Here is a 13,153-nt window from a genome sequence, read left to right as displayed (position 1 = left end):
GGAGAGGAGAGGAGAGGAGAGGAGAGGAGAGGAGAGGAGAGGAGAGGAGAGGAGAGGAGAGGAGAGGAGAGGAGAGGAGAGGAGAGGAGAGGAGAGGAGAGGAGAGGAGAGGAGAGGAGAGGAGAGGAGAGGAGAGGAGAGGAGAGGAGAGGAGAGGAGAGGAGAGGAGAGGAGAGGAGAGGAGAGGAGAGGAGAGGAGAGGAGAGGAGAGGAGAGGAGCTCTCTCTGGAAAAATACCACCAGGATTCCTGGTATATGGCTGCCTATATTATGGTAATGCATTCTAGCTTCCTTGCAGGCCTTATTGAAGTTTTTCTGCGTTAGCAGAGAGCTCAAATACAATGCCTTTTTTCCTTTTTTTTTTTTTTTTGACTGTTTAAGTCATTAAGTCTTTTGCAATGCTCTGAGGTAACCAAGAGATCACACTGTAAAAACTGCAGCCTGAAATGAGCACTTCCCTTTACCACCAATCTATTGCCACCTAATGATCCCCTTTCAGATATTTATTACCTTCATGTTCCATTTTTTCTTTGGAAAACTACTGCTCACATTTGACAAATCTGTGAAATCTAGAAGCTGGAATATCTTAGAATCATAGAATGGCCTGGGTTGGAAGGGATTTTAAAGACGATCTATTTCCAAACCCCCTGCCATGGCCAGGGACACTTTCCACTAGACCAGGTTGCTCAGAGCCCCATGCAACATGGCCTTGAACATTCCCAGGATACCCGTTATGTCTCTGATATTCATTGTGTAGGGTGATGTGTAACTTCTGCTTAATTTTCTCACACAATACACACACCAGGGTGTGAGCAGGTAAAAGCTCCTGACCAGAGCAGGGGAGCAGCAGGTATCTGCCAAAACTCTGCCACACAGCCATGGTGACCCAGGCCAGGCCCACACCACTGAATTCAGCCTCAGCTGAGCCTCCTGGGCCCACCCTGTGGCAACCAGTGCTGACTTTGTCAGCACCAGGTGAGACGATTTCCTAAGCACCATTTTTGACCCTTTGGTTACAAAAGCATCAGCTGTTGACAGAAAACCCAGTGGCACATGGATGTGCTTTTCTGAGGCCACAGATTTGATGTGTGGTGCTGATTTGGCCTGCCCTTATTGCCACTGGAGTCTTTAGCAAACTGCCCATTAACCTCAGCTGAACAGGATAAAGAAGTAAATGGGGCCAAAAGACTGCAAAAATCTGGCATGACGGATGCAATTAAATCTTAGGTGAATTTGGGACATTTAGCATCCAGAGCAATGTAATAATGTGAATTGCTAATGGTTGGACTTCCTGGTCTTAGAGGACTTTTCAAACCTAAGTGATTCTGTGATTCTAATATGAAAGACCAAGACATGCACTGCCAATACTTTTAGAAGTGGTACCTCAGAGGATACCTTCTCCTGCCCTGCTGTAAGCTGGATCTGTCAGCTGGAGGGTGTTAACCAGGAGACAGCTGAGGCCTGGGGCAATCTGGTCATCTGGGCTGTCCCTTGAAACCAAACTGCTTCCTCACGATAAGGAGATACTAACCCTTGGCACCCCTGCAACGTGACATCAGGAAATGTTTAGATTTACCCTTTAAAAATGTGTTAGGACAGATTTGGTAGTAGTGGCGCAAAAAGCTATCAGCAACTGATGTGACAGAACCACTCCTGTCTTATCAGGAGGTTCCCTGTGAGGAAGAGCAAGGAGGGGACATCCACAGACCATTCTGTGCGTGTGATCGGGCTTCCCTGCACTCCTCAGGAGGCCAGATCTGCACGTCCCCTCTGTCCCTCACCAAACTCTGTGCTCTTGCATTGATCTGCACCACTGTGAAGTGTGGTCTAACTGCCTCTCAAGACCCTTTATTCTTAATTACCTCCCTGGAATCATACAGGTTGTTTCTGCTCTATATTTTGGAGTTATGCTCCCATGGATCCATTGTGTCTTCTGTCTGTAAAAATGCATGTATTTTAAGAGAAATGCCTGAAACAGCCATCACCCAGCTATTCTGAGTGCTTTCAGCCCTTGAACAAGTCCTGCAGGATTAACGCTAAAGGCAGGATTTCCCAAGGCTGTCAACCAGCAATCTGGTGGTTTGCATTTCTTCTACATATCCCACAATGAAGTTTGTAGCATTAATTCTTTTGTTATTGGATCAAGAGAGAGGAAGGCTTCAAGGAAAGCCTCCAGACAGCTTTAGATAACTATTGCAAAGGAAAGCACCACCAAGACCTGCAGAATTGTTTCCTATTTCACTCACTGTACCCTGCTTCACCTCCTAGGTTCCCCTGGCACGAATGTTGCTGTCCTATCCTGTGATCTTTTAGCTCTGCTTCCAAGCATTTGCTGTAGACATATTTCTTTCCTCAACTGACATTTTAACTCATTTGAGAATATCTGATTGATGAAAGAGAGGTGGAGAACAGATACTTGGCTCAAGCAGTTGCAAGACCAGACCCTTATGTACAGGAGATCAAGCTCTAGATATACTTCTGAAATCTCATTTCTGTGATACTACAGCAAGTTGTGTCAGTTATGAAAGGAACATAGCTGTAATTCAAATAAATTATTCAACAGAACAGTATTATCATTATAAAGTACTATATATTGAGACTTAATTTTATTAAAGGCTGTGACATATAGTGTTCTTCTGTATATCTGCAAACATACAAGAATATAGTTATCACAGTGAGATGGTTAGACTAATAATAATAAGACTCAGCAGCTACTCCTGAGCTCTTGTTCTTAAAGGTTATGCCTTAAAATCTCTAAACATCACAACAGAAGTGACACACAGGGCAGGAGCTTCTGGAAATTTGGAGATCTTCTAGGTAGTCAGTACTTCAAGGGAATTAAAAGCTTCTTTTAAATGGCTAAACAAGGAGTTAAGTATCTGTTTGAAAATACTGACATAATGTAACTCCTGCAAAGCCAAAAATAAAAGTGGTGCAAAGTTAGGAACAGAAATGAATTTCTGCACAAGGCTCCCATCCTAGATACAGCTCAGTGCCCTACAGCAGACCTACCATTAAAACACAGCATTCTAAAAATACCTTTCAGTACCCTCTCTAAAACAGGTATGTGACTTGTCTTGGCAAACAGTCACCTCCCTCTACATATCCAGTTTTCCATGCTGCAAACCTTTGCCCAAAGAGAAAGAAGAGGGGACTCAATTTCTAATCCTTGGTCTGACCCTCATGGTCCTGGCTCAGAGCACAGGACCAGCTGGTTCTAGTTTGACTGCATACCTAACAAAGACAGCGGGTAAACAGCATTCATGGAAGTGCTGGTTTCTGTGACACAAAAGTCTCAAAAATCTGGAATTTCTAATGAAAGACAACATGAATGATCACATGCAAGACAACAGTGAATGAAACAAGTATTAATGCACAATTTTGCAAATAAGGAAAGGCACAAGAAAACGTACAACAGGTTCCAGAAGATGCATTTTGGCACCTGTAATGAAACTTAGGATGAATGCCAGTGGCTAAATTCAGTAGAGAACTCCAGAAAGCAGACACCAGGCTGCCTCTCTCAATTATGAGACATTTAAATACCGCTGCTGTGCGGGAATGCCATGCGCAGTGGTGCTCACACAGCAGCCAGCTTGTGGAGACCCAAGTATCCAGACAGACTGGGGACAAGGTGTCACACAGCCACTCCAGGGGGATTTAGAAAGAAGAGAGGTGGTGGTGAAGGTCTGGGTCACACTGCTGTATGTGGCATCCTAAGCATCCTAAGCACCTGTCAGAAGTGTTAGATGTGCCCATACTAACAGCTGGAGAAGAAAGGTTTTGTCCATGGTCAAGTGGAAGCTCCCCAGTGTGGTTTTGGCAAATGTCAGCTAGAGCTCTCTGCAAGAAAGCCTAAATTCACTAAAGAAAGTGAGATGACAGTTTTCATTATATTGTATGGAATAAAATATGCAGGAAGTTCAGCTGCACAAACTCAGAACATATTGGCCCTTATTCTAGGACCAGAAAGTGAGTCCTCACTTGTTTTATTTACCCTCAGAGGCACAGATAATAAGTTCCCTGCAAGGCACAGCAGACACGCTTGATTCCCCTCTGAAAAAGCAGTGGTTGTTGGTAGGTAGCACATTAATTCAAGAAGTAGGTGGCTCTTCCCTGCTCAGCCTGGAGCCTCCCTGTTGACTCTGCAAGCGCCTTGATGGGCAGTCTTTGAACAAGCTACACTGTTTTTTAACAGGAACTGTTAAAAACCTGGTTTTGTTGTCAGTGAAGACACTGATGTAACTTGGTAGTACTTACATGGTAAGTGTGATTTTATGCCTTGCTGTAAACTCAAAAAACAATGTCAGCAAACAAGAATATACAACTAAATATAGTTATTTTTAGCCATCTAGCATCTCTTGTGGTTAATGCTTTTATTCTTGGCTTTGATAGCTTTTCCACAGCCAAATAAGGAAAGCAACACTTATTGCCAGTGAGAAGCATTAGCTCATGTGTGTTCAATGCCTACCACAGTGCTAGGTAAAAGTGCTAGAAGGTACTAGAAGTGAAGCATATCTTAGCACTCAAAGATGTGCAGGCTGAAGTTGTCCCACTGCCCAGGCTGGGATGGCTACTGATTCTAAAGAGCCTTACACCATAATAGAAAACAAGTTCACTACAGACATATAAATAACAGTATGTAAAGCACAACTAAACAGGAATACACATTTTCCAGAAAACTAAATGGAGCTTTCTCTATTTCAATAAAAAACTTTTCAGTCAGTAATGTTTTTCTCCTGCATGAATTACTGGATGCAAGATGTAGGAGAAAGTCCTTAGTTTAGGTTCTTTTGTTTTTTTTAATCTCAACCCAATTTATCAGGAATTTAGTACGAATGCCTCTACAAGCACCTCTGAACACAATGTTGGGATGCAATGCACCAGTCACTAGGGAAAAGTGATACACAATCATGAGACTCCTGTATTATTTATGCAGTATCACTCCTAAGCAGCATGTTTACCCAAGTGCTGTTCAACTCTGATATCCTGGGTGTTCCCACTCATCCATGGCTGCACTGCAGGGGTAGATTACTAGATTACATCCTGATTGCCATAACCCAGAGGTGGGGGCCATGTAGGCTGTGTATACCCTCTGTATGCTGACACACAGGAAACCCAGAGCAGTAAAACTGACAGATATGCAAATAAATTAAACAAAGAGATGCAGCCAAGGACATACTAGGCTTTCTGGGCTGTGGGTGCACATTGCCAGCTCATGTCCAGCCTCTCATCCATCAGGACCCCTAAACCATTCTTGGCCAGGCTGCTCTTGATCTGTTCATCCCCAGCCTGTGTTGATACCAAGGGTTGCCCTGAGACAGGTGCAGCAGCTTGCACTTGATCTTACTGAGCCTTGTGAGATTCCTATGGGCCCACTTCTCCAGTTTCTTCAGATCCCTCTGGGTAGCATCCCATCCTACAGCTGTGTCAGCTGCACCACTCAGCTTGGTGTCATTCGCAAACTTACTGAGGGTGCACTTGATGCCACTGTCTGTGTCACTGCTGAAGACACTAAACAGTACTGGTCCCAGTATGGACACCTGAGGGACACCACTTGTCACCAATGTCCATCAGGACATTCAGCCATTGACCAATACCCTCTGCATGATATGTGGCCTATTTTTCATCCACTGAACCGTCCACCCATCCCATCAATCCCTCTCCGATTTAGAGTGAAGAGTGTTGTGTCAAAGGTCTTACAGAAGTCCAGAGAGATGACATCCATGGCTCCTCCCTAGTTCACTGATGTAGTCACTTCAGCCTAAAAGACCACTAGTTTAATGAGGCAGGATTTGCCCTTGGTGAAGCCATGTTGGGCATCTCAAATTGCCTCACTTTCCTCCCTGTGCCTTAGATCCTCCTCTCAAGAGGATCTCTTCCATGGTCTTCCCAGAACAGAGGTGAGGCTGACAGGTCAGTAGTTCCTGGGGTGCTCCTTTCTACCCTTTTAAAAAATGGGTGCAATCTTGCCTTTTTTCCAGATACTAGGGACATCACTTGACTGATGTGACTTTTGAAATACCAAAAAGCTCTTTTAACACACATTTACATCCACATTTACAGTGTGCTTGTGTGAACCAAGGAGCCTGCCTTGAGTCCTTACAGTGATATTTAAATATCTCATAACTGAGAGAGACAGGTAGAAACACCCCTTCTGGAACCTCACACAGAGAGTGGTGCAATAGTGGTGCCATGGCTGAAATGAGCACTACCATTCATCTGACTCAGAAAACTGAAGTAGGAACTGGTTTAAATAACTGATCAGATTTTCCATACGAATCTTTGCTGCACTCTTTAAAAAAACCCATAACTGGTTAATGATGATTACCTATGCTCAGCTGTATTTACTGTATGTGTGAATTTGTCCTTACCCAAATCTTGCAGCCAGAATTCAAGGCACTGGCATAGCCTGCCCTGCTGTCCATGATTTGCCCTGTGGCTTTCCATGGGCTCAGGGATGTCCAACTAAGCCAGAATGTGCCAGACCTACAGAGCCTGCATGGTAGTGCTGATGTGGCCATACACCATTCAGGCTCCCTACACACAAATGACTTTGATTTTCTTTTTTTTTAATGCTTGGGGAAACTTCCAAATAGAAGAAAACACAGAAAAACTTACCTTGCTCCTACGGTGGTTGTTTCTGGCATGTGGCTTTAGGCATGTGTGAAACTATATAACAGCAATTGCTTATGGAAAACAGGGGAGCATTTAAATGAACGGGTTCACCTAAATATGTTTGTTTGGTTTATTTTTTTTAAATCTGAGTGTCTTTTGTTATGCAAATTTTAATTTTTTTCCCAATCTTGTTTCACTTTTAAGAAATGGACTAAATCACTATCAACAGCGCATCCTTAATACGAGTTATATTGCATACTCTTCTTCACAGGCTGAGCCTTCAGGACTCCCTGGGTCTTATTCAGGATGTTGTGTCAGCAGGCAGGTGACCATTGCCTTATTCACAGTGACATCTATTGGCAAAAGCCATATGCAAAGGGTCTCTTTTCCCATTAGAAGGCTTTTAGAGTACCTCTTTTATCTTTAGCATTTTTCTTTATCTTCTCCAAATCTTACCACTCAGTTTTTCCCAGTCAGTTCAGAATTTTAGATTACTTACTACAGCTTAGTCTGTTATCATATTTTCTCACCCAATATTCCTCTTCTCAATCAATCATTCATCTGTTTCTGACAGGGGAAGATTTTATATCATGAGCACCATTTGCCAGTTTATTAATAAAAACATAAACTATAAAAAAACTGAAGGGAAAACATAAATCAATAAAAAATTCTCAGAAAAGCACTAAGAATGACTGGGTTAACTTTTTTCCTCAAAATCACTAAAGTGCTGCTAAAAAAAGAAGAAATATTGAGGCCACATTTCTGTCTGTTGTTCATACAACTGTAGAAAGGAAAAGAATGGCAGTGTTGGTATTTAAACAGCTGATATTTCATTCAAAATATTTACAAACCAGAGACAGAAAAATAATTAAATCAGATCTTCACAAAAACATATATTTTTTTTCTGCCTGTTGCATGTAACCTATATGATTTCAATCTGATAAATGAAACTGTCAGTAGTATCTACAAATTATTCAAATTTATCTACCCAAGTATGTGGGTGAAATTTGATAAAATAGAAACAGACACAGAAATTGACAGTGCAGCACATCATCTCTGTTAATCAGAGGCCAAGAATCTTTGTTTTCATATGACAATCCAGTATTCTCCTGTCAGAAACACTCCCTGTTGTCAAATTCTGCTGCACAGGAGAAGAGACATAGATTACACATGTAAATGTTTCACCACAGTAAAAACTTGTGCTTGGCATAAATGATGGAGAGGTTGACAGAAATAGGAAAAACCCCATGAATTTAGGCATGTTTTTGTTTCAGCATTTCAATATTATCTCCTGTCTCACAAAAACAGCGGACACACAAAGAAGGTCCCCTGTCACTGAGTCATGTACTTCATAAATAAGAGATACAGAAATAACAGTATCTAAGAGATTAAATCACAGACCAAATCTCTGTATTTCACATCTATAACTAGAAAGCAAGATCAGATTGGGTGGGAGAACAAAAAAATGTAACACCTAGGTCCGAAGTTAGTTGCAGTCCATCTAGTAGCAGAGTGATGAGGGAAATTGTCACCATGCTTTTTTTAGACTAATTAATAGACAGTAAAAGAAAGAAGCCACATTTCTTGAGCAAGACTCCTCTGGTATTCATACCTTCATGCTGAGCTTACAACATGAAGGTGCTCTAAGTTTTCAATTATTTGCAGCTTTCAACATCTGAAGATTTATCTTGTAACCCGCCACTTGCTTATTTAAAGCTACAAGAATCTAAATCCAGAATTTCCTTTCCATTAAGTTTATAGAAACTGTATAACATATATCTTTCATTTATGTTATTTTATTTATATGCCATATTTTACTTTTTTTTTTTCTGTGAGATTTATTAATTGATGACTTGGGGTTTTTTCCTTCAAATTAATTCTTAGAATTCCTTTAGGTCACAGTTCATGTCTGGAAGCAACTGAGAGACAAATCTCTAAACAGCAGAGAAAACATAGGTGTATAGCAAATGGGTGTATGGCATCAAACAGATGTCTGGTGTATCTTCAGCCCACTGTACTCCAGAAGGGAAGAGCGCTACTTCTAAGGTTTTTTGTTTGACATAAAGAAAATTCCCAGCTGATTTTAAACATGTGTAACATTAAAAACGTCATGAGAATGATGGCAAATGCTGTAAGCATAGCAGAGCAGACTGCTTCCCTCCTGTGCCAAAAACAGAGAGCTGACCCCAGGGTCAGCTGTGGTTTATTTAATCCTGATAATAAGTTTATGGGTGATCAACCTTCCAGCAGTCCACAATTCTTGACAGCTACTATTTTCAGCAAATACACTCTATATTTTTTTGGTCACTGAGCATTTAGTTCTTCTTAATATAAAGGCTCCAAGTGTGTCAGAGAGCTAAGAGTTGATCAAAGGGACATGTGGCTGCAGGGGGCTGGGGCAGGGGGTGATGACATATTTCAGCCTCAGTTGCTGTAGAGGACAATATGGAGCTCATACTTGAGATAAGATTCTCTGGGAGCACACGGAGTAGTCTGAGGTTCAGTGGAGCTTGCGCACACAGGAAATTAGTGACTGAGGGTGCAACCAAGTGCTCAGAGCTGAGACTGTATCCAAATTCTCACTTTACAGTTGCAGGGGATGGATAACATGAGAAACTGTTCCCAAAGGATTTCAGGTAACTCAGCATTTCTAGACTTTTTCAGTTGCTCCAGCTAAGCCAATCTAACATGAACATGGCATCACCACAAAAGGGGAATCACTGGAATGAAGACTTCTTCTAAAACTTATTAGCATAACTATAAAAATAGTCAAAAGTTCAAAAATGCAGTATCAGAAACTTGAAGAATTGATTGCATGTCTTACCACTACAAAAAATATTTTATTTGGAACATAAAGACATATCTAATACTACACTACCCAAAGACAGACTTCAAATGATGGGTCACAATTTTTTCCAAACCTAAAGCTGTAGGTGTTAATTATAAAAGTATAGACTTCTCTGTAAAATTTTAGGCTCTTCAATATAAAATACAAGACACATTCATAAAATCTATATTTTATTTTGATAAAATCCTTATAAATATAAAAGAATTGAGTCAACTCTACTGTTTACAATATGTAAGAAATATGTAAAACTTCTGTTTACAATATGAAGCAGTAGCCTTATTCCTTCCCCTTCTGAGACCAACAAATCCTTTGTATCCTTCCTGCAATTTGTAAACATTTTTTTACACATTCTGTAGCTACTCACATAACAGGGAAACATATGAGATCCAATCCTAAGTCTAAAAAAGACAGTGAAAACATACAACACTCTCTCACTTTTCCTTTTAGTGCTGCTAAATGCCTTTTTTTTTCTCCAATGATCTGTGTTCTTTTCTTCAGAAAGTATTCAAAAGGCATTGGGAGGCCTTCCAGAATATAACAGCTATATTCTGGGGAGGAGAAAACAAGGAATTCTACATATCCTAAATTAAGATAAAATATCTATATCTCTATGTCTAATTTATTGTTCTAAAACAGCATTTATTGTTCTAAAAAGTCAATCCCGATTGATTTCCCTTATGTTTGTTCATCTAAGATCAAATGACCTACTGAGGTAAAAGGCAGAGCATATAAAACCTATTTAAAAATTAATTCAAGGAGAGCAGTTATGGAAGACAAATTTGTCAGAAGTACTACTGTGTTAGTTCCTGCCAGTAAAACCTCTAGCTGCCTCTTTCAGGTATCACTCACTGGATTTCACTATATAGTTCTCACAGCTTAAGAGTAAATCTAATTCTATCCTAAGCTATACCCTATGGCATGTTCATTAACAAAAATATTTGGTGTAAAAAACCCCAATCATATTGAGATAAAAAAAGCTCCTGAGAGAAACACTGGCTCAAGTCAACTCATAAAGACAGATGTTTCAACATATTGCTACTGAGGGCTGAGCTTTTTATTAGATGTTGACTTGATTCCAATTTCTTTGGCTCTCTCTGACTATTCTCTTTGGTCTTGGAATATAAGTGCAACCACTGAAGTTCACCTATGACAGCAGAACATCAGCCAGCACCTTGACACATTCTATGCCTGGGCAGCACTGTGCTCCACAGCGAGAGCAGAGGTAAGCAGCAGGTGGTTCACACTGCAGCATGCAACAGCCTGGAACAACAGCTACCCCTGCCTCTTGATTTTAAGTGGCAAAAGTCTGATGCTACATGGATATAGTGTAATAATCCCTTATTCTTTACCAAGTGCAATAAACTGGATTTAGGCACAAACAGCTCCCTCTATGCCCTTCCACCTTGCAGTTTTTTCAGGTTTCAGGACCATTTTATCTTGTGACATTTTGGAATTCAGGAATACCTAATCAACCTGACATGATCTTGTAATATACAAAATCCTTACTATTTGCTTTAAAAAAAACTATCAATCAGTACATGATTACTGCTATGAAGCAGCCAGAATAACAGACTCATATAAATATCTGTTTTACTTAAATGCTGCTAGTCATTACTGCTTTTTGTAGAAAAGTAAGTATGGTATTGCAAAAATCAGCAACGAAATTACATCATTCTTGAAATATTTTTTTTTCTTGACAAATGCAATGTGAGGTTTATGCAGAAGCTAAATGTTATGTTAGAGACCAGAAGACTAATCCCAGAACATCCTATACTGTCAATAATACCAAGGATCTTGTTCAGTAATTTGGTAGCAAAATCTGGACAACTCCTTCCCCACATTTGACCCTTATGATTAGCAGTGACCTTTGTGTCTGCAATGCTGATGGCTCAGTGCTTCCAATGCACTCAAACCCAGTCAGACCTGTTAACATCAACGAATCTGTGATAACTCTAGACATACTTGCCTGTGAGAAATGACTGCACGGAAACCACTAACAACTATTGGTTAAAACAACTCACCAAAAAAAAAATCAAAACATCACAAAGTATTTTAACTATTAAAATGAATTCAGCCTTTGGTTTCAGAGGGAGCCTACTCTGGATTTACTCCTTCAATTCCTTCTGACTTCTCGTCCCCTCAGAGGCTGGGGAGGCCGGAAGTTTCTCAGCAAGCAGCAGGCGGCCTCATCCTCAGCAGTGCTCAGGAGGCTGCGGAATTTGGCCAGCTGTAACCAAAAGAGATGTAAGGTTCAGCAGAAAACCCTCATGTCAATACTCATGAAAAAGCATGTAAATAAAAAAGACACTTGTCACTTTTTTTATACCTGAAAGAACAGAACTGTATTTTATGAAGTCATGAGGGGAATGGCAATTTCACCATTTCTATCCTTGTAAATGAAAAAGAATGACTACTGAGAAAATATCCCAAAATACATGAAACTGTGCATAAGGATTACTTGTTTCCTTTATTCATACTTTGTCTTCCACAACCTAGTCTAAACCAGGAGGAGTTTGTACCTTTTTAGATGGATTTCATAGTTTGGAGATTCTGAAATGCTTTTTGCCAGAAGATAAGATTATGTTTCTTATCATACAAACATTCTGTGTATGTTTCCTTCTTCAAAGAGTATATTCACAATTAACCTGGAATTGCAGGTATGGTGCTACAGAAAGCTTCTGCAACTAGCCCTCACTCAAACCTGGAGAGATTCTAAATTCTTCCCTTGTGAAGCACTTGTTCATAACTTCCAGGAAAGCACTTATTCAAAACTCAGCATATGCTGATCTCAGCAGAAACCCCACCAGAGTTCCATGTCTAAACCTTGGGAAATATGAGGCCGATTTCTGACCTATGTATAGAATTTTGTTTAATTTCTAATATTTCCAATAGTTACTATTTCTATATACCACTTCCGTCCTAGGTTACCAAAAGCAGGACAGCACAAAAACTATTCCATTGTATTAGAACAATTAATTGTAATGGCACATTGCATTGTAATGACATTGAGAGCAAAAAATGTCAGTGCTACCTTGCTTCACCCCATTCTGAAACTGATGTTTGTAATTCAGGGTCCTGTAAGTTTCTAAAAACTTAAAAGCTATTTTTAATTTCTTTCAACCTGAAAAGTGCAACAAAATGTCTGTAGTAAACTCTAAAGCCCTAAAGAAATAGAAACTTGAGGAATCAAATTAAATGGTAGAACAGTAGATCAGTGCTGACTGACCAGTCACAATGGTGGACATTACTGGAAACAAACACTTTAGCTGCATGCATGTTTATATTTGATAATATTACTCTAATACATAAGATACAGCTAAAGTTTATGAAAAATTACTAATAAAGGATCACTACACTTTCCTACACCATGTTCCCTGAACCTGTTACTTGTGGCTGTTTATATACAGCATTTCACATTTTAGAATGTATTAATTACAGATTTACCCATTTGTGTACATCATTTCACATTTTAGAATGTATTTATTATAGATTTCCCCAAATAAGAAGCTTTTAACCTGAAAAATGGCTTTTCTTTGGAAAGTTGATACCTTAACACAAGTTTTCAATTCTAGATCCAAACACACTGCAGCGAGCCTTAGAAAGCCAGATTGAGGGGAGTGAAGAAGAGATACACATGAGAAAAATACACACATTGAGCAAATAAATTACTTCAAGTCAGTTGCAAACAGA

The 13,153-nt window shown here is 40.0% G+C and overlaps 1 protein-coding gene and 2 long non-coding RNA genes across 7 annotated transcripts in view; 1 reads left to right on the top strand and 2 right to left on the bottom strand.

The window, feature by feature from the left end:
- Window positions 1–1,804, bottom strand: part of LOC135281615 (uncharacterized) — a 17,100-nt gene extending 15,296 nt beyond the window's left edge. For 2 of the 3 annotated variants that reach the window (XR_010348208.1, XR_010348214.1), the window contains exon 1: window positions 1,384–1,804. This is a non-coding gene — a long non-coding RNA (uncharacterized LOC135281615). The remainder of the gene's footprint in view (window positions 1–1,383) is intronic. The other variant, XR_010348216.1, reaches the window with a different exon arrangement.
- LOC135281635 (uncharacterized) lies at window positions 770–10,971 on the top strand. Its single transcript, XR_010348226.1, has 3 exons — window positions 770–975; window positions 9,206–9,251; window positions 10,589–10,971. It is a non-coding gene; the product is annotated as an uncharacterized LOC135281635 (long non-coding RNA).
- Window positions 9,613–13,153, bottom strand: part of LOC135281607 (carbonic anhydrase 13-like) — a 20,948-nt gene continuing 17,407 nt past the window's right edge. For all 3 annotated transcript variants that reach the window (XM_064390622.1, XM_064390632.1, XM_064390642.1), the window contains exon 7: window positions 9,613–11,690. In XM_064390622.1, the coding sequence (XP_064246692.1) occupies window positions 11,577–11,690 (114 nt within the window). In that variant the 3' untranslated portion in view covers window positions 9,613–11,576. The remainder of the gene's footprint in view (window positions 11,691–13,153) is intronic.

Source organism: Passer domesticus, chromosome 1 (assembly GCF_036417665.1).
Source record: "Passer domesticus isolate bPasDom1 chromosome 1, bPasDom1.hap1, whole genome shotgun sequence".
Lineage (NCBI taxonomy): Eukaryota > Metazoa > Chordata > Aves > Passeriformes > Passeridae > Passer > Passer domesticus.
The sequence above is the reverse complement of the archived record's forward strand: the minus strand, read 5'-3'. Positions and strand labels throughout refer to the sequence as shown.